The sequence below is a fragment of the Ambystoma mexicanum genome, chromosome 10 (assembly GCF_040938575.1).
Source record: "Ambystoma mexicanum isolate Mex_15411 chromosome 10, UKY_AmexF1_1, whole genome shotgun sequence".
Lineage (NCBI taxonomy): Eukaryota > Metazoa > Chordata > Amphibia > Caudata > Ambystomatidae > Ambystoma > Ambystoma mexicanum.
In genome coordinates this window covers 1,029,344,932-1,029,367,095 of record NC_090932.1, presented here as the reverse complement: position 1 = coordinate 1,029,367,095, position 22,164 = coordinate 1,029,344,932, and the positions used below count along the sequence as shown (strand labels likewise).

The 22,164-nt window shown below is 46.9% G+C and overlaps 1 protein-coding gene across 1 annotated transcript; it reads right to left on the bottom strand.

Annotated features, from left to right (window-relative positions):
- Positions 1-62: 62 nt before the first annotated feature.
- Positions 63-20,801, bottom strand: LOC138492972 (cytochrome P450 2J4-like). The gene is made up of 5 exons (XM_069620247.1): positions 20,523-20,801; positions 20,196-20,337; positions 18,639-18,826; positions 3,824-3,965; positions 63-250 (listed from the first exon to the last, which is right to left on the bottom strand). The coding sequence occupies exons 1-5, from the start codon at positions 20,799-20,801 to the stop codon at positions 63-65; spliced, it is 939 nt and encodes a 312-aa protein (XP_069476348.1).
- Positions 20,802-22,164: the final 1,363 nt, after the last annotated feature.

The following is a 22,164-nucleotide window of genomic DNA, read 5'->3' as shown; positions in this document are numbered from 1 at the left end:
CGAGAGACGATGAGGCAGCCGTTCACAGGCGTCCTCCGTTAGAGTCCATAAGCCCCCAGGATCTACTTCATCCAGTGTGGAACGGCACAGACCCTGTAGGGGTGCGGCTGTAAAGTGGCCAGTAAAATATAGTCGAGACGCACTTTCTTCACCCCCACAGGCAGTTGAAAGGTGAAGGCCCGTAGCAGGCTGGTGAAGAAGATGAATAGCTCGATTCTGGCCAACTGTTCCCTCAAACACACGCTATGGCCTGTGAGAAAGAGGAGAGGTATACATGAAATCATTATTAGCAACATTTAAGCATACATCAAAGGCATTCTCCTTTAGAGACCAAAAGAGGCTAGAAGGTACTCCAGACACAGACCAGCTGTGAGCCTCTTGGTTAGAATGTCCAAGTGAGCTTTATGGTACATAAACACAGTGGTGAAGGGGTTCCAGTTACCCTTGAGGTATTTTCAATAAGGCCACCCAATGGCCATCCTCATGCCCTCTAGCTCAGGCCCCCAGATTACGCTACGTTCAATATTTTCCATTTAATTTGTGCCTGTTTATTTATTTTTATTTATTTAGCATTTTTAGCGCGCGCCAAACCTGTAGGTATCTGGGCGCTGGAGAGCAGGTAATACACATTACAGGATTACCACAGGTAACCATAGAAAACAATGGTTTGGCATAAATCATGTTACGCATATTTACAGACATAAGTTATTTACATATACATTTTTCACGTCAGTACATTATCAGTAATATTTACATGTGCAACCTTATTAACATAGGTAATTTGCAAATGAGGTAGAGCAAATATATTCACAGGAGCATATTGCGTAAGGATGAAGTTGTATCTAGCACTTATCGCCAAAGCCCTGAACTGCAAATAGAAGCAATGGTACATATTTGTATACATATTTGGATAAGAGAAAGTTATACAATGATACATTTAAGAAGAAGGGAGAACGTGCATTTTCAGCTGTGTACGAAAGGAGGAGTATGAAGTAAGAGATGGCATGGGCAGAGGAAGAGAATTCCAGAGCTTAGGAGCTAAGAGCGAAAAGGAGCAGAAGCGGTATCGGGCACAAGGAGAACGTGGAACAGAAAGAATAAAAAAGATATTGAGAACATGGGTAGGGCGAGATGGTTGGTACCAGGATAAAAGAGCGGTGAGATAAGAAGGTGCCAAGCCATAGAGACATTAAAATCAATAGAAAGGACCTGATTTTCAAGACAGAGTTCAAATGATAGCCATTGGAGTTAGTCAAGAGCCTGGGACATGCAATTGCGAGAGGGTAGGCAGCATATGAGATGTACAGAAGAATGGAAGACAGAACGGAGTGGAGCAAATTGAGAAGCAGGCAGGCCAAGAAAGAGGGAAGAGCAATAGTTGATACGTGAAAGGATAATGCTGAAAACTAGGAGGTTGGTTGAGCAGAAGGTTAAAAAGGGGTCATGTTTGCATATGTTGAAAATGTGAAAATGGCAGGCCTGAGCAGTAGCTAGAATGTCTGGGGAAAAGGACAAGGAAACAACTTGGCCCACGGGAGTATGGCCCACGAGGTTCAGAAATCTTGATCATAGACACAAGAATGTTACGTTTTACTATTCTCCATCCTACTTTCAGAGAGGGAAGGAAATTCCTGTTTTCGGCATCCTTCCTCTGCTAAACACACACACACTTAGGCCACAGCACGTTGTCTATGTGGATGTATTAGACATTTGGGAAACAGCCGTATTGTTATAAGTCTTTACCAATACTGTGTACACAACTTAATATTTTGTATATATATTGTTAAGTGCATGTCCGAGGAATCCCAAAGTTGAAGGCCTGGGCGCTACACAAGAAACCCACACCCTCCACCTGAGGAACATAAGCACACATATTACTCTTAAGAGTTGGTGCTGGGGTCTGCAACCTGTGATTCTGTTGTTTTGGACTACAACTCCTATGACCCCCACAATCGACTATACTGACAATGAATGCTGGGAATTGTAGTACAAAACATCAGGAGACCCAAGGATTGTAGAGCCCTGAGTGTAGTAACGTATCTGTATTGTTCCATAGCATACAGATGGAGAAGATCAAATCTAATGTTGGGATATTTATTTATGGTTTCTGGTATGTTGTCCCAGTCTGCGAGTGCTATTGAGTGATAATGCTGAGAAGCTGCAAGGACATTTATATAGCACCCATAAATCAGTCAATCATTGCAACCATGTTAAATTTCTCCATCAAAGCAACAGCCATTCTGTGCACAAGAGCATTCCTCAGGATAATCAATGACTCTGTGCGTATTAACATTTAATGATGCATTGCACATACATGGAAATACAATACTGTGGGGGAACCCACTCGGAAATTCTGCTGTTGTCTAGACAGAAATTCATGAACTGATAAACCAAGTCTACTACCTACTTATGGAGTGGCAGGCAGCCTAATGTGCCTGGGCACATAATTGTCCACCAAGCACCAGTGTAAAGCCAATGCAAGAGAGATGGAGTAAAGATCGGTCAAAGGTGGATTGTCGAGAGAATTAAAGTGTGAGGTGCATGGGGGTAAGAGGGATTGCAAGAAAGTGTTCTGTGGTGGTGTGAGGTGCTCTACTTTAATATGGAGTGCTGGAAACGTAGCCCGGGCCCATGAGACAAATATGTTCAATGTACAATGGTTCCAATGTACCATAGGGGAACCGGCCATGACTCCAATATAGCATTGCCCACAAATGTCACAAATGGCAAACACCAAGTATTTTGGAGCACCACTGCTCTCAGCTTTGCACAGTATTTCTAACGGGGAGGTCGGGTGGGAACTTGAAATCCATGCATACAGTAGGCACACTAATGTGCAGATAACGCTAAAATAGTAAAAACAGAAATGCATCTGTGAGTCTGTATCTCATAAAACATAAAAAAATAAACACACTTCCAACAATGCATACCAGAAACATCAGGTGTTAAATAACAACAGTACATAGTAAACAGGAAAAAGTAGGGGCTACATTTGAACGAAACAAATTATGAATCAATTACATGAATAACCCTGGTCTAAAATGTAGAATTTACTGAACACATAAAAGTACCAGCAGTGGGACAGATCTAATCCTTGGACTCAATTGATTTAGGGGTCATTAGGTCATACACTGGCTACAGGCCCTGGTTCCCAATATATCATGGGTGCCCGGGTAGGCGTTCGAGCCCACAGCCACAGTTGCTACAGAGAGCTACTGGCACCTACATTTCGATGTGTATGAAATGACACACCTATGTCACACTCTCCTCCCACTTGCAGCTTCCACCCTGCCCAATGGCAAGGAGCCACCTGGTGGTGAAATGATAAACAGCATCTCAAAGGAGTGTGTATGACCAGTGCAGAAGATACATTGGGGATAATAATTGTGTCCAGATGTGTGGATGATGTGGGCGGTTGTTTTGCTCAGGCACTGTGTGTTTATGTGCTAGACTGGCATATTCTCAAACCAGGGTGTCTCTTTCTATATAGCCTATTGTTGGTGGTGACCATATTGCTTTTTTATTCAACTTTATGCCACGAAACTGAACTTCAATTTGATTATAAATCAATGTAAGGTTTATAGAGATGAAGATAGGTTTATGCAGAAAACATCATAGAACTTTTATTTTTGATTACAATTGAATGTGATACAGGATCTTATATATACACGTGCCCATTCTACTAAAATATATACACATGCAGAAATACTGTTTGTTAAGTCTCTAGGACATGACAATGTAGCTGTGCTAATATAATTGAACGTACACCTCTCTCTATTTCATAGCCAGCACTGTTTCTGTCTAAAAGTCTGGGAAACATTACCTGCAGAGAAAGGTAAGAATGGCTCTCTGGTGAGGAAATTGCCTTCTTCGTCGAGGAAGTGGTGGGGGTTAAACTGATGGGGCGTGTCCCAGTGTTCCGGGTCATAAAGGACTGAGGACAGGTTCGGTAAAATGATGGCGCCCTGCAATGGAGAGCAGAGGGTTAGTCAGCTCAGCCCAGCTTGTGAAACAGCTGGAACATGAAACACACATGCCCCCATCACCCTGCAGCAGCTCTCTGTTTTCAGCCTTCTCTTAATGCCGAGATCAGACATAGGGCCTCATTACACAGTAGGCGGAGGACCAAGGTGCTATTAGCACCTTGGTCCATGCCGGTAAAATTCCAAGGTTGGCGGGGCAGTAATTCCCCCTTCCCCCATTGCCCTTCCCCATTCCCATTTTTGCTAAACAGCAGGCGTTAAAGTACCAACCCGCAAAGGGACCTCGTAGTAAGGCGGTAAGGGTTTACCGGTACCGGTGCCCTTACCGGTACCGGTAAACCCTTACAGCCGTCTGTGTAATGAGGCCCATAGTAAGGTTAGCTTATAGAGGAGGGGTTGATCAATATGTCACAAATATTTTGTGGTTACGGGGGATGAGTGCGAGAAGGAAAACACATCAGGCAGGAGAAGAAGAGTTGCAGGAGGTGGGACATGAGAAGAACAGAGGATAGAGTGACAGATATGTTTAAAAGGGATAATACGTATAAAGGGATCAGCAAGTTACAAAACAAGCATTGGCAATGCCATTAGTTTTGGCGTTTACTGCTGTTCTTTGCATTTTGCGTTTATCGGCACCAGTGTGCAAGGAAGAGAACGCAACATCTCAAAGGAGGATGGGATAAGGGGTGCAGGTGTGCCATAGAATGAGAAGTAGAAAAGAGCAAGGGAGGAAGCCATTGAAAGAGGGTGTCATCGATGATCAGCAAGAGGAAATATTAGTGGAAAGGGTGAGAGTGAGAGCGTAAGAAATAAAGTGAGAGTGTGAAAGAAAGGATGAGAGGGAATCAGGAGAGGGGGTAAGGTGAAATTGTGGGGGAACAGAGTGGGTTCGATGGAATAGGGAGTGGTACTGGTGGAATACATGATGTAGGGTGGGGCTAGAGAGAGAGAGGGGTTAGGGGGTGTTGTGGGGGTAAAGAGAGATGGGTTGGGGTTGAGTAGAGCAAGAGGGGATAGGATGCATGGCGGTAAAGCGAGAGGGTGTAGGGTGAGTGGTGGGAGATATTGGATGTTGGGTGGGTAGGGTAGAGAGAGTGGGGGTATGGTGGGGGTGGGGGTAGATATATTTCAGGTAGGTTAGCTGGGTGGCAGTAGGGGGGTGGGTGGGGGTCAAGGGAGTGGGGGTAGAGTGGATGGGTGTGGTAGAGAGAGTGGGTGTAGGGTGGGTGAGGTAGAGAGAGGTTAGAGAGAGAGAGGAGGTAGGGAGGGTGGAGGCAAGGGAGTGTGCGTAATGTGGGTGGTGGGGAAGATAGTGGGGGTAGGGAGAATGGGTAGGGAGAGTGGGGGCAGGAGGGGTGGATATCAGTAGAGAGAATGAGGGTAGGGTGGGTGGTGTAGAGTGGTGGTAGGGTGGGTGGTGATAGAGAGAGTGGGGGTGGGGTGACTGAGTGGGTGGGGGTGGAGAGAGTGCTGTGTGGGGTAGCTGAGTTGTGGTAGTTGGTTGGGTAAAGGAAACATGAACAAAAAACAGCCTTAGGAGGACTTGTCAAATGTTGCCCAAATTACCCAAACATAACCCAACCAGCTCATGTAATGGGGGTGGGGCAGGTGGGGATAGAGAGAGTGTAATTGAGATGGGGATAGAGTAAAGAGTGTGGGGGTGGGGATAGAGAGAGTGGGCATTGATTAGGTGGGTGTTAGTCGAGAGGCAGTGTGACAGGTCAGAAATGTGAGGCAGAGAACTGTGTGAAGGTTTTTCAAAAGATGGCATTTTATTAAATAAAAAGGTTGGATACACGCCTCACTATACCTGCCTAAAATAAACTCGATTCATAATTATCTTCTTCACCTAAAGAATATTTTCTTAGTTCATCAATAGCAACATACATTGTCTTTGTCAGGATGTTTTGCCACAACTTATTATTTCTGAAGGTATATGACACTTCTGCAGCAGTTGTATACAGTTCTTTGTTCAGCAATAAATGTCTGTCAGAATAACTTGTTAACACCACTTTCATCAACTACTACCTGGTTTCAACCGATGACAGGCGTACTATTTCAATCACACCTGGTTTACTCCAATGCCTGGCCTACTACTTCAAAGGTTTGCTGATCGGGTATACTCACCTGTCCGAACAATAATTCACAAGTGCCTCTTGTTGTTAGAATCAGTCTACAACAGCTTTGCAGTTGACATTGCTTTACAACATCATACTTTCAGCAATTATTCAGGGAAAGCAAGATTCACATTGGCACTCTTTAGTACACTTTTCTTTTGAACTTTCCAAAACCTCTGCAAGTTATGCTCCTTGCCTTCTGAGCAACCTTTTCCAGAAGGGAAGCCTTCTTGCCACTCTTGTTTCCCCACTGTGTTAGCAACCAAACACTGACATGCATAAGGTTTTATTCTGCCTCTTCCTTGTCTTTGGCAATCTGGGTTCATACCAGCTTTTGTTATATGCTTCTTCAAATATGGGCAATAAACTTTATAACCTTTGAAATGTTCATTAATCCCTTCCTGCCTTTGGCAATACCCAGTGCTCTAGATTCGATTTGCAAGTGGGCGTATTTTCTACCTATTCTTTTAATGTTGGGAGTACAATTATTTTGTAGGGAGTAAAAATGGAATTCAAATTCTCAATGAGAGTATTTTGAAATATGTTTTAACTGGAAAATTGAAATGTTTTTGTAATAATTATTTCGTTACACCTAAAAGATACAAGTTTACTTCTTCTGATCGGGCAGTCATAACAGTAGTTTCTTCCTGTAATACTACGTGCATTACTGGTACAAACGTATCCAGGAAGCTGTGTGGGTGAAAGCAGGGGCACAAAGTCAGTTTCCTATTTTTTGTTGGGAGTATTTCTACTCCCTATTTTTATTTTCTGGGAGTATTTGCCTATTTTTAGGGAGTACAAGTGGCTGATACACCCCTTATCTGTAGGACTGGCAATGTCTGTTGTTTTTAAATTGTCATGATTTTGGTTTCTTTTGGCTTGGGTAATGGTTGTCTGCATTAGGTTTTAAAAGTATTGTCCCATCTAGTTGCTGGATTCCCAACGAAACTTGCATGCTTAACAACGCAGTAATTTGTTTTGGAAAAATACTGTTATCTTAGATGTCTGATAGTTTGGTATTCAAAATTGCCTTCTTATTGCATTCACTCACACGCAAGTGTTTTCTGCTTTAGAAACACCTTATTGAGCATGCGAGCGGCCTCTGAGCGCTCTGGGGTCACTATCTGCTGGGGAACTCACTGAGTAAGGCGTGCGCGTCCGATTCCCTCGCTGCTCACAGATACTCTGTTTCAGTGGCTCCTCACAACCCACAATCTGCTTCTTTGGTTCACCGCCACCTGTGCCACTTGAAAAAGGCACTTCCTTTGCTCCGGAGGTTCTCTGGTGCTCACCAGCCGTTGGAGACACCCTTGTTGGGAAGACAGATTTCCACACTTTCGCTTCATACTGCTCAGCCTCTGCAAAACAGGTCTTCAGAGGGTAAGCTTCCTCCTTTCATGCTTCCCGCTGTGCAAACTCTGCAATTAAGGCTTCTAGAGGCAAACACCCTGTCAGGACCGGCTACTGTTCTCTTGTCAACAGGGGTCCTGGTGTCTTCTCCCTGCTCCAGGTTCTGCTTCTGTTGCTTATGCTGCTCACACTGCTCTCCCTGCTCACTAATGGCCTGTGCCCGATGGCTCCTTTTAAGCCTCCCATTCTCCCTCAGGTGTGGGTCATTTCAACTAGGAAGCTGACCACTTCTACAGTTTTGTTTGTCTTTAGCCCTCTTCTCCGTCCGAGTACTTCGGGAATGATGGGAATTAAAGTACTTAATGACAACATTTTCTAGCTTTATTTTCGCCCTCAAACTTATTTCCATTATCCATAATATTCGTTAAAGAAGAATTATAAGTGTTAGGCAGACTCATATGCAGTACCCCTAGGGAAGGCCACACACAATTAAGACTACAAGTGCAAGTACAAATTCACCTTTGGTACAAGCCTGTACTACACAGTAAAGTGGCAACGATGGCTGAGCAGCCAGATTTATCTCAAGAGTAAAGTGAGCAGGATCAGAAGTTACACAAAGGACAGCAATTACTATGGTTCAAGCAAAGACTGATTCAAGGTTTCTGAGTAAAAGAATACACATTTATTTACACCATCAGTTATAAAACAGTTCACTAATTTAAAGCATCAGAAAATCACAATCTTAATACACTACACAACACCCAATGAATTCTGGACAAGTTAAGCTCAAAATGAAGTGTGAGCAAAATGGCTCTCCAGCAATAAAAAAGGGACGGAAAGAACAATCAACAACACCAACATGTTATAGGCAGGGCAATCTAGAAAAGGCTTACTAAAACTAGGAGTCAAATCAATAGGCCTGGGCCAATGTTAATGGTTCAGAGTCTTTGCAGAGGATCACACAGTTCAGAGTAGTTCGCGGTTAAGCCTTTGCCAAGAGTTCAAAACGAAGTTGGTCGGAGAAAAAGTTATTCAGAAGAATAGAGAAGGACAAGCCTTTGGAGATGCGAAAGATTTAAAACACTTTCACCGCGGTCGGACGAAACGAATGACCGGATTTGAACAGTACCTTAGATGAAGAAGAATGCTGTACAGGACAGCCACCTAGACACTCAAACTAGAGTGTGTCTTGGGTCTCCAAGGGGACCCTCTCCAGGGGGCCTCAAACCCCTCCCTCAGATCCTATCAACCCAGACACAGACACTCAGGCCCCTTTGGAGGGCTTCTGTGCAGAAGCCTGCCAAAGGACGGCGAACAAAGGAACCAAACCTGGGTTGGCGTGCAGAGTAAAACACGAGAAAGATCTTTACAAAAAGAAATGGCGAATAAACCCAACCCGAACCAAATAAAATTAAAAGGGGTCCAGTGGGTAAAGTTCGAGGCAACCACCATAGCCTCTAACAGTACCGAAACTATTTTCATAGCTCGTGGTAAAATAAAAATGTTAGAGGGATAACTATTAACCCTTCCAGTACTCTATGGAAGATAGTTTGTACTGGATCTGTAAATTTAAAAAGACTAGTAAAGTGAATTGCAAATTTACATGTTCTGGGAGACAGTAGTCAGTCCCAGAAAATGGAGTTTAAAGTGGGAAGTCTAAAAGACAACTCTGTGTCACTGCACTAAAGGTGCTGTATGACACACAGTAGAAAGATTATGCCCATGGAGTAGGTGAGACTCCATAGTCCATGAGCACAAAATGTACAACACATAGCCAAAAACACATGTAAGAGTGGGAAAAAAGGCTCACACTCTTGGCAGGTGAAAAGTTTAAATCCTAGAAATCCAGCAAAGCTGCTGAGGGACTCAGTAGGTATGGGAAATTAGCCATTCTGGAGTATTCTCCCTAACAATAAGGATCATTCACAAGACTGGATTGTATAGAAGAATATAGTTCTTTCGAGTTTCAATTGTTATTATTCACAGACTTCCTTTCACTGTACCTTTGTGAGTTAGGGGAACTTCTAGCTCTATGAGTGTCCAGTGTTTTAGAAGGGTTTTTTCTTTCTTTCAATCCCTAAGAGTTTATGATTGTTTTTCCCATTTTAAGATGCTCAACTTGGGTAACACAAAGATAGTTATGACAACAAGCCATTACATACTTTGATATTGAGGAGATGGCCTTTCTAGCGGAAGACAAATACTGCGTTTCACTACACGGACTTCTCTCATTCCCCTGCACCCTTTTTCCTCCCAGGTGATCCTCCCGCAGAACACCCCTGCCCCCTAAATCAGGATCAGAAAGTGTCTGCCTTTCCGTGGCCACCTGTGAGGAGACTGTAGGCAGGGGCTTAGTGAGGATTTCATAGGATTCATCACAGCAGCCTCGGTAGGAATAACAAGGGATTGCTGCCAAAAAGTAGCCTATAAATAGCCAAATTGTACACGGAAATAGCCCAACATAGCTCAATAAGGCAAATCACTATGCAGCTGGGAAATGGAAAGCCCGGACGACTTGCTTCTTACAAAGCTGAGGATTGGAGCAGATCTTGTAAGGTAGCTCCTCATTGGTTCGTAAGGCGGAGGAGTTTGGAAAAATATATTTTAGTGAGGTGGCCATTTCATGCCGTGGCATTGCTGGTTGCTATGCCAACCAGATATTATCAGTACTGAACCCCATTTCCCTCTCTCTTTTGTAACAATGGTTTCAGTAAGTTTGTGGCTTGCTCCACAAAAATTAGCCAAACCCAAAAAAGAAGACAGGGAATACAGAAGCAGAATCGGGACTACAAGGGAAACAGTATGAAGGGATTTAGAGATGGGGCAGTGAAGAGGGATGGGATATTTGCTGTTTATTTGTGGCTACTGTCAGAATAGCAATATCAGAGATTTCTGACTGCATTCTAAGCATTCTGATTGGCTACATGGCAGTCAATAATGGAATCCATATGTTAATGGGAGATGTACTGGAAGGAGAGAAAGAGCATAGCTAAGAGTTTAGCTCTAATTATTTGAGGAACAGCTGTTTCTAAGAGGCTGCTACCTTTTGTTAATTTCAATGCAGCATCTGTATCGTAGCAGCCTAGGTGCATTTACTCATCTGTCTGATTCGAAAGTACATTCTTGCAGTTTTAATTGTGAACTGAATACTGTTCATCTTCACTACTCCTCTTTTCAACTATCTTAAGGTAGTTGCTAGAAGGCTTGTTCTATGCTGTTGTACTGTTGGAGAGTAGAGTAGGCAAAATACCCACACATAATGGCCACCAATTTGAGAAAGCTGAAAATAATTACTTTTTAATTAAATAATCTGGGTAATAACTGGTGTTTTTTTCTGAAGCATCCACACTCTGGGGTATTGCCTAACCCAAAGGTACTGATTTCGAAGTATGGAACTCAGCATTGGCCTTACATGGATCACAATGTGTGATCTGCAGGTTTCATGCAGATCTTTGGAGCTAGAACATGCGACTCACTTCAAGTTTGGTGGTAGCCTTGCCGGTAAAACCAGCAGGCTGCCGCCAAACTTACAATTTTTTCCGGGGGGGCCCGTGAATGGGCAATAACCGGGACATTACGGCTATGCCGGACCCAGTAATTGCCCATTTGCGGATGCCGGAATGGAGTGCTCCCCATTCCCATTTGAGCCCCATAGGGCTCAATGGAAATGGGAAGGTCGGATGCACCGGCACCATTCAGAATGGTGCCGGTGCATCCGACATGCTCTGCTCGCGGGTGCCGGTACGGCCGCCAGGTCAGACCTGGCGGCCGTAATGGCACCCGCGAGCAGAACTCGTAGTTTGCCGGTCCGGGAACTACGGTACCGGTAAGCTTGCCGGACCAGCACATTTATGAGACCCACTGAGCTATTTTACTGAATAAATGAACAATTAAATGAATAAATGATTTAAATAATTTTTATTCGCAGTGCAATGCACCCAACAAAAGTACACACATAAAGCGTAAAAACATATTCACATAGTACATTAGAATAAAATTGCCACAATTCTGCACGTGTATAAAATCAAATACAACATAAAATGATTCAAATCATTAGACAACATTTCAAAAACCCTAATCCGTATTCCAAAAACGACCTCCTAGACTATTTCTGCACCTTACTTCAAAGGAGCTTTCCCTTTTCCCCAATGCTACCAACAAATACCATATCACCATTTGACAAACATATGGGCTACTTAAAGAAAATATGCAATCCAGGGCGTTCCTAAAATTCCTTAGATTTCTTTGGATATCTGTGTATAGATTACAAAACATAATATATTGTTCTAAGAAGGTTAGTGCTGCTCTGCAAGGCCACTGTGAATCATTTTCCCTGGTATGTGTCCACATACCCAACTGTGTTTTAATTAATCAATAAACCCCGAAGGCTGGGGGCATTTTGGGCATAACTTTAGCCCAGGTCATTACCTACCCTGTTATTTGCAATATTTACAATTTCATTTTAGGACGAAGTCTAGTATTTGCCCACTTTTATGAAATAAGAGCAACAACAGTCCTGTAGCTTTAACTTGTGTATATGGCCCTCATTACGACCCTGGCGGAAATCGGAAAACGATGGCGGAAATGCAATACCGCCATCGAATAGCGCTCGGTGCGACTATGACCCGTCACCGCAAAGTACGAAGCCATTAGCGACACCGTAGTGAACGCCAACGCTAACTGCACCAAGTACGCGCGCGCGCGCCATGCCAAACCGTAAATACCACCATGGCGCAAGGGTACGCGAATTCCGACCCTAGCGGACATGTACCTAACGCCATCAAGCATGGCGGAAAGCACCATTCCGCCATGGTGAGAAGTACGGCATCGCGATTCAACCGTAAACGGCCCCACTGAGTGCCTGTACACCGCTCCCTGCCCACAAAGTACAACTCCCCGTAGGTGCAATGAAGTCACAATGCAACCAGTGAAATGTACAAGTCACCCATGCATGCCAACGAACAAAAGATTCACAATGGGAGCTGCAGGGCACAGATGGCACGAATACAGAAGCCATTCCAATGGACATGACCACAGTCCCCCCCCCGAAACGCACGCAAACACAGGCACCTGTGACCAGCAATATTCCGAAAATCACAACATTCCACCAGTCCACCTGGCTGACCGGCGTCTGTTACACAAAACCCAATCCCCCGCCCCTGAGCATGACAACAGTCAAACAGTCATATTGGCAGCCCCCATCCCTGACCTCACTGGGCTCCGTAGGCAAACGCGCCCAGCACAGTACCACGCGACTATACTCCGAAGCCGGAACCCAATGCAGATCTCCTCACAATACATCGCTCCCCAAATAGGAATATGCCACATCACTCGCAAAGAAGAACGCTACACGGCCCATATCAGAATAGAAATTTAATGCACAACTAAATCACCAAGCTCATACAGCCATTAGTCCATGAACTCCAAAACACATATCACCATCGTGGCCTGCATCCGCAAGGAATGACCAGCTACTACTTGTGTGACGCCCTGTTCCATCATGGCACACAGAGCCACATTCACGTATGAAAAGGCAACATGGAAGCGCACAGAACCGCAGGCCCGTCCCAATGGGGAGGCACTAGTCCAGCTGAAAGGCCGAAATGTTGCTCCGAGCCACTAGTACTGCGTAAGGGCATGTGGCCCATTGGCGATCGTCCCATAAGATCGTAATGCTGCTCCACTGACTAACACGAAGCAGCAGGTGTCGGGAGTAAACGCCATCTGCAGGAGTGGCATACAGATGGCAGTGGCAAAAGGGGAGGAGATACCTGTCAACCAAAAGAAAAGAAAAAGAACAGAATGGCCATCAGAACTACATTCGAACAACTCACTTCAATGATCACACTAAATCCACAGCCATATGCATGCTAGCCCACTCCAAAGGATCATCACCACCCCAAAACCACTTGCGACTCATAACTATCCATATCGAGGTGTAAACACCATCACAAACGAGTGTACGTGTGCATGCGTCTGTCAAAACAGATTCCATCAGATGGGAATGTTAACGTGCATGGACACAAGTGTCTGAAGGCGCGTCGAGACAGGGAGGGCTCAACCAGGCCAGATAGACGATGGTCCCACTATGGCAGCCCTGCATCACATAGCGCAGGGGAGGCGGATAGATTCCAAGAAGCCCTGTACATGGCAAACCCTGTATCAAATCACCTGCCCAAGCATCCATTCATCATTCCCTCATCCTGTCATAAAAACGCCTGAATATTTACTCACAAAACATTCGAAATTTCCATTGAGTCTGTGCGTTATGCAGCCTGCAAAATCCACAGTGCCCCAGCCCGTAATTCCAGTGTTGTGGAGTTACATGTATTTGGGAACGTCCGGCCTCATCGGCCACGTCACTATTGCGCACCCCAAACTATTCATATCAATCATTGCTCCTCGCCATGGCCTCTGTCTCAAGGACATTGAACAATAGAACGTTATATTTGCAGTCAGACCTGTGGGCATCTCCTCTCCGCTAGCTGAATACCGAAAGCGCCGGCCTTCGAATTCCTCATTTGCAACATCACGTCGAAAAGGCATCTGTGGCCGTTTGAAATCACAAATTAATCCAGCTAGTGCGGCTGTGTGTGAAAATGGCAACTGCCATCACCCACTAATGGGACGCCCCGCCCGTCGTTGCAACTCGGTACAGTGATGCATGAGGGCCCACCGTTACTCGAGTACTACGTTCCACTGACCCATCACAAGTCTGTTCGCGACTGCAAAGATTGTATGTGAAACAATGGGACCATAGCCGAATGTACATATCAACAAATGTTACACGGCCATCGGGTACAAATACATGATTGCAATAGCAAGATGCCATTCCTCGATTCGCAGCGTTGTGTGCGGGACGTGCTCGCCCAAAGGGGAGAGCAGCTTGCACAGGTGGAATGAATCACCACAGGTGGAGGCCATACAGCCTGAAAACACATAAAATGCACACCCAGTCTCCTCCCACAACCACACCCACTCCGAAATGCTACCGGCAGGACTCGCGATGTTGGCCCTGGGGGACTTGATAGCACTGCAAGTACTGCAACTCCAAGAAGAAGACGAACACCAACTACAACCGGCCGCACGGAGGAGAGGCAGGAGGAGGAGGAGGCCAAGGCAGGGCCAGCAAGGGCCGCCAGCACAGCCACTACCACCACGCAGGCAGCCCGCAATCCCACGCCTCCGAGCACATCCGTTCAACCTCACTGATGAGCAGATCCACACCCTCTACCGTTTGGACCGGGACACCATAGCCGCAATAGTGGACATGACACAGGCTGACCTTGTCAGCATGATAGATAGCCCAACCGCCATCCCACCCCTACTGAAGGTGGTGTCTGTACTCCACTTCCTGGCCACAGGCACCTACCAGCACACAGTCGGACAGTTGCATGGCATTTCTCAGCCACTGTTCTCACAGACACTATTGCAAGTGCTCGATGCCCTCCTGCAGCACGCAGACGACTACATCTCTCTACCACGCTCGGAGCAGGAAATTACCAACACAAAAATGGGATTCCATGCACTTTCCGGCATACCGGGTTGCATTGGTGCCATCGACTGCACCCATGTGGAATTGGTCGTCCCACATGCCATGGAGGCCCAGTACCGCAACCGAAAACAATTTCATTCCCTGAATGTACAGATGGTGTGTGACTCCAACAGGATCATTACACATTGTTGTGCCAGATTCCCTGGATCAACCCATGATTCTATGGTCTTGAGGAACTCTACTATACCACGCTACATGGAGCGACACGCAGGGAACAGATCCTGGCTACTCGGTGAGTCTCTTTTCATGCATGATGATGTGGGGTATGTGATGCGGCAATGACCTGGCAGGAAGGGGGGGGGAGTGTGCGTACGTAGCAATGGCATTCCACATCATACGTTTATCGTCCACATACAGGTGATGCTGGGTATCCACTGAAGAGATGGCTCCTCACACCAGTCCGGAACCCACGGGACCAGCAAGAGGAGGACTACAACATTGCCCACTCACGTACCCGTGTAGTCATTGAACAGGCATTCGGCCTACTGAAGACTCGTTTCCGCTGCCTCAGCAGGTCTGGCGGGGCACTCCTGTACCGCCATGAGAAGGTTTCTAAGATGGTCATGGCATGTGTCATGCTCCACAACATGTGCGTACGTAGAAATGTGCCCATGCCCCCTGACGCAGACCTGCAAGCACCTGATGATGGTCATGATGAGGGTGGGGATGTGGCAGCACCTCAAGGAGTCTGCGAGGCACCGGAGGGCCGTGACATTCGTCAGCATCTCATTGATGCATGCTTCTAGCACTCACGCCTGGTGGCTGATACATGGACACGGGACTCGTGGCACTGTGTGTGTCTGGTACATGCACAATATGGACTGTACGCCTATGATGGCCTAGTACACAACGATCATTGTCCACACATCTCATTGGTTGATCGTGCACTGTTTATGGCATATGTGATATCATGTTGAACACCCTATCGACCCGCCACCCTAGTGAGCCCAACACACCCCCTCCACCCTCCTACCTCCCCCCCGAACACCAGTGTCCAAAGATGCTCATTGTCAGTGGGCTGTCGCTATTGCAAGCCCCCTCTGCGGGTGTCAGGGGCACCCCTGCCTGTGGAGCGCAGGTTCCTCCCAGATCTACGTTGGGGGCTGCCCTGGACGGAACTTGCAACGGATGATGTCTCTGCCTGCTCACGTCCATGCATGTCCCTAAGGGTTTGTGAGAGCTCAGTGAGCACACGGCGCACTGCGGCAAGTTCGGCACATACGTCTTTGGACGTCGCATGCAGTTCCCCCCTCAGGCTCTCGGTGCTACTCTCCATTTGTGCCCTTAGTGTCTCTGTACTTCTCTCCATTTCTGCCCTGAGTGTCTCAGTTGATGTTTCTATGTCTGCCTTAGTGCGCCCACATTCATCGGCATGGTCCTTGAGGAGCGTGGCCAGTTGCTGCTGTTGCACGATTAACTGGTCGAGGGACTGTTGCCTCTGCTGGGCCATGGCCATTTGCGGGGGTGTCACAGAGGGGCTGTTGACCTCATGTTGCCTTGCCACAGGGCTTGTGGGGGATGGCCAGTCGTCGTCTTGTGGGTGCCCCTGCGTGGTATCCTCATGTTGTATGGGATGGGACAGACAGGGGGAATGGGACAGGTCATGGATGGATCTGACTTCGACATCCCCGTCTTCTGTGTCGGAGCATGCTGCCATCATTGGGGTGTCACCTATGGTGCTGCTGCCACCAGAGGCAGTGCCTTCTGTGGCATCCGTTGGGGGGACCTGTGGTGGTGGTGTTGTGGGCATGCTGGCTGCTGGGGTGCCTGTTGATGTTCCCTCCTCTGTGCTGCCACCTGATGTGTGCTGCTGCCGTGTCTTGATGCGTGCAGCTGAGGTGGAGGGTCTTTGGCCGTTGGTCTTGGCCCTCTTTGCAGGTGCGCTGGTAGGGGTGTCCTGATGCTCGTCGTTTGGATCAGACCCTGTGGTGGAGTAAAGGAGGGCGAGGGTTAATAATGGGTCTATGGGTATTGGAATGGCATTGTATCACATGCATTGGGGTGGTACCTGAGGGTGATTTGGGTCGGGGCCTTGGAGGTGCTTTCATTTGTGTGTGGAGTGAGGGTGCAGTTGTTTGGCAGCCTGCAGTTAGGGTGTGCCTGCTGCACGTGTAGTGGGTGTTTTAGGGGTTTTTAATTATTTATGTATTTATTGTGAGTTTTAAAGTGCACTATCAGGGCGATGTGTGTGGACGTTCTCCTGGACATGTGTTTCTGTTGCACTATGTGGACACATGGTAGTTGACATGATTGGACATTGTGGATTTAGCATTGTTTTATCTGGCCCACCTACCTGAATCTTCGGATGTCTGCAGTCCTTTCTCCATCCCTCCGACTCCCTCTATGCTCTCCATTCCGATGGTGGAGGCACAGATTTCTTCCCAGGGGGTCAACTTGATGGGTGATTCTGGGCCTCCCCAGGTGGCTGTGGCAATGTTGCGGTTGGCAGAGAGTATGCTGCGGACGCGTATCCGCAGGTCGTCCCACCGCTTTCTGCATTGCTGTGGGTTGCGGGGTGCGGTCCCCACCGCACTTACCCGCTGTGCCACCAGAGCCCATATGGCCTTCTTGTTCGCAAGTGCCGTCCTGGTCATTTGCGTGGAGAAGACGACGGCAGCATTCTCCTGGAGGGTCTCTGTTAGCACGGTGAGTTCCTTACGGGAGAAGTGGACCTGCCGCTTGCGGTCGCACGCTTTCTTCGCTACTTTTCCCATTTTTCTTGGTTTCGCTAGGGTGGATGACGGGTTGGGGTGTGTCTCGGGGTAGTGTTCTTAGTGGTTGTGTGGTTTTTGTGGTTTTATAGGTGTACGGCGGGATGTTTCCCGTTCCGGGCCCATGTTTTTACTTCCGTTTCCGTATATTTCCGGTCACCGTACTTTCCGGTAGGCGCACTCTGCGGTGTCCGCTGTGATGGGTGGCGGTATTGCACCTAGGGCGACGTACGGCGGCGGTGTGGGCCGTTTTGGGGTCATTTCCGCCATCGCGGACTTTGCACTTCCGCCATGCCGTGGTGCTCGTGCCCGATGGGTCGGAATGGGCCGCACTTTGCTCCTTCGTGCAATGGCGGAAACGCTATTTACGCTGTTGCGGTCCGGTCAGTCACTTTCCGCCAGGGTCGTAATGAGGCCCTATGTGTTTTATGTGGATAGTCTATTTTGGGTTCCATGTGTTAACATCCCCGCAAAAATGTCATGAGGATCCGTTTGAAGTCCAAAGCCAAGAACAATTCCTGGTATGACTCTGACCTAGCCACAGCTTGTGTCTCTGCGGCATCTAACAACTCAGCCGAACTCTTTAAAATCTGCAAGGAGCTGGCCAACCCTGCTGCAGTCTCTACCCCTCCTGTTGCCTCAAGATTTTTGAAACTTTAAGATTCCTTCAGATTTTTGGTCACAGAATGTTGGTATGTATGTATTTTAGCAGAGATGAGACACAAGTAATGGAGTGGAGTACTACCCAGAGGAATTCTCTACTATGAAGAAGCATTGGCTCAAACATCACGATTCATTACATCTTTGTTTCTATAGCAAGAAATGTCAAACGGCATTTACAAGAGCGGAGCCAAAGCTCCAGCGAGTTGCAGGGCCCGAATGGAAAGAAACAAAAGAGAGAAAGGGAAATTGAAGTGTTTACCTTTTGAATGGGAAACCCCTGCAACATGATATCCTTCTCACATCGGCGAGGAATCCCCACTGAGACAATGTTGCCATAGCGCAGAATCTCGTGGATCACGGCGTTGGTGTAGGGCAGCTTCTTCCGGTCCTCATACCCTACAATCTGGTCGGGGCCAAGAGCGGCATCCAGTTCCTGCTGAACCTTCACTGGGGAGAGGCACAGGGCATTCATGTTTACATATGGGGGAAGCGTGTGTGTTTGGGGAGTGTACCCGGTCCTAAATGCTCATAAGCATTGAGTGAGGCATTCTTTTGCAAAACAAAAGTAGGAACATTGGGTGCATTTTCATTTTATTTAGAGAGCGTTCCAAGATCTGAAGTTTCCATGTTCATACAGTGGCTATGAGGGAGTTCTTAATGTGTTGTCTCTGTTTCCTTACAGCCACAAAAGAACAGTGACCCACCTTCTAGGACTCATGATATGATGGTTTATTTATATAGCGCCTATACACAATGTGTTTCAAAGCGCTTCAAGGCAAGGAAGGGAACAAGGGACAGTACAATGACATTCTTACAGGCCATGAACAGTAAGGATGTGAAATTAACTATCATGCTCGGCCTGATGACATTTCAGTGCAAGAGCTAAGACATAGATAAGGGAGGGGGAGAGTGGGAAGGAAATTGAAACAGACAGGTGACTAATGTACTAGGCCTAACGACGTTTCTGGTAGAGCCGGAGAAAAACAAAAGGTGAGAGAGAAGGGTGCAGAAAGGGAGGGGAGGAACAAAACAAGCGACTATCGTACTAGGCCTAACGACATTTCAGATAGTGGTGTGGCGGGGGGCAGGAAAACAAAAAAAAACAATTAAGGGGAGGGGGGAGTAGACAAGGGTGCTATCATACTAGGTCCAGGGACAATTCTGATAGAGTAAGTGCATAGAAGAAAGTAAGGGGAGGAGGGGAGGAGAAAGGAAAAGGGAGAAAGGGAGAGGAGGAGAGAACAGAGAGTAAGCAGTCAAAAAGCCCATTGTATTTATTACTCTGTCTTTTGCTTGGATTCTACTTCCTTGGGCATTCTCTGCTTCCACATATCTTATTTTTGTTTGGCCTTCAGCCTCACTCACCATCATACTGAGTGTCTTCTTTTCTCTATTGCCTTTTCTTTTTCAATGCCCTCTTTATGTCTCTCTCTCTTTCTCGCTCTCTCCTCTCTGCTCCCTAACTCCTCAGTCTCACTCGCTTCCTCTCGCGCTCTCTCCTCTCGCGCTCTCTCCCCAGTCTCTCAATGGCTCTTTCTCTCCCTCGCTCTCTCTCTCTCTCTCTCTCTCCATTTCCCATGCTTCTCATTCTCTCCTCTTGCCCCCTCTCTCTCCTCTCAGTCTCATGCTGTCCCTCCTCCCCTTCCCTTCCCCTCTCTCTCACCTTCTGTCTCCTTTCTTTCCCTCTCTCCCTCTCCCTCTCCCTTCTCCCCTCTGTCTCTATCTCTCTCCCATTCTCTCTCACTCTCCTTAATCACTTTCACTTTTCTCACTCTCAATCGCGTTCTCCCTCTCTCCATCGCTCTCTCTCTCTGACCTTGGATTTCTGGATGAACCGCCATGTAGAGCAGTGCCCACTGCAGCACGGTGGTGGTCGTTTCTGTGCCAGTGATGAAGAGGTCGGCCACTAACTCTATCATGTTAGCTTCATTATAAGTGGAACCTGCGACTCCTCTGCTCTGTGGGTGATTGGGTGAAAAGAGAAGGTTAGTAGAGAGGCGTTTCAATCCTCCACAAGAAACCATGGAACGCCTCAGAGAGAGTGGTGTAATGGGACATCAAGCTTGTGTGTGCTTCAACATCCTCTCCATAAACAGAGAAATGGGTCTGACATAGGCAACAGGGCTCCCTTGGCACAACCCACCTTAGATATCTGAGCCAGGTAGTGGTCAATCAGGTCTGCAGGCTCATCTTCCATGTTCTCTTGGTGGTCCCTGACCTCCTTCTTGATGAAACCAAGCAGCATCTGAAAGTACCGAAAGACCTTGTGCTGGGGACCTGGGAGGCGCTTCATCAGCTGCGGGAAGAGGTCATAAATCTGTGGAAAGATACTTGGATTGGAGGAGAAAATCAGGGCAACTCCAAAACAATCAGAACTTTCACTAAATCCTAGAAGAGCCAAGTGAACATCCAATGTGGTCATCAACCTCAAGACGCAGTGCTCTAGGGCACTCTTATGGGAGAGGTTGGTTCACAACTGAGCCCACATGTGCCAGTCACTGTGGAATAAACCCTATATGTTAATGTAATGGACACTAGGAGACACTATAGTTACATACATGGTCTTTGGCTTGTTTTGAAAGGAAGTCATTTGACAGGACCAAGGAACTGGTGAAGTGAGCAGTACTAGTGGATGCATTGTAGTTCCTTGGTCACACACGCTTAGAAGAGGGCAGAAGCAAACTCTGGTGCAGTTATACGAACACTAACAATGATAGTTTGGTGATTTATGTGGGGTTTTATGCTGGCTTCTTTCCAGTTTCTAAGCACTGCAATGATCCATGTCACCAATATTACCCACTTGTGCTACCTCGGGAGGATACATGGCTGAATGGGCCCAACCGGGTCATTAACCCCATGGTGTACGGTATTGGTTAGTGCATTTTGCTCTTGAGCTGTCCACCTTCTGGAAGTAAGGAAATGAACAATATTACCAGATTCCTCCTGCTTCCAAGCGCCATAATTACAGATTCTTTCGCTATCCAATTTAAGGGTCCTCAATGCATCGACCTCATAAACATGAGTTAGCCCTCCTTGGAGTAGAAGTTACAACATACAGGCCAGCAGCAGGCGCTCAACGAGTGGACTATCTTCCTGAGAAGATGCTAGCACATGTTTGACAGCTTGTAGCTTATGAGACAAGGGAGAGTATACACTTGGGTCCAGAAGTGGCTCCCGAGGGGAGCTGCCATAAGTGGAGTCTGGAACCACAAAGGATGAGTTTCATTAAATAAACGCTCAGTAATATGATGCATATAGTGGCGTGCAATGCACATTTTCTGTCAGTATTGGGACAACAGAAGGACGTGAGACAGGATCGAGCTGGGCCATAACACAGCCCCCACTGTAAAGGAAAATTAAGAGACGGGGCAATGGATGATGTTGGACTCATGGCATGCCCAGAGAAGCCCACCTTATGTGGGCAATGTCAACAAGGCTATTTGGATCTTTAATGCATAGTCTATGCAGTTGCTGGTTTATGGAATGGACCTGACTTGGTGCCTAATCTGGAACACATAGACAGGGGGTAGCAAAGGAAAATGTTAGAATAGAAGCTACTCCTTACCCTTCCCCAGAAGGTGCTCTGGGCGCCAATGGTTAGATGGGTAGCCTTCAAGAGCTGAAAGAGGGGGCCCTCAATGGAGAATCGATTCCCGAAAAACACGCATGAAATCACATTGCAGACAGAGTGGACGAGGCACTTAGAGGGGTCCATAGGTTTGCCTGTAGGTGAAGAAGTGAAATAGTGAATGCCAACCTCAGCTGTGGCCCCAAGTCTTTGAACA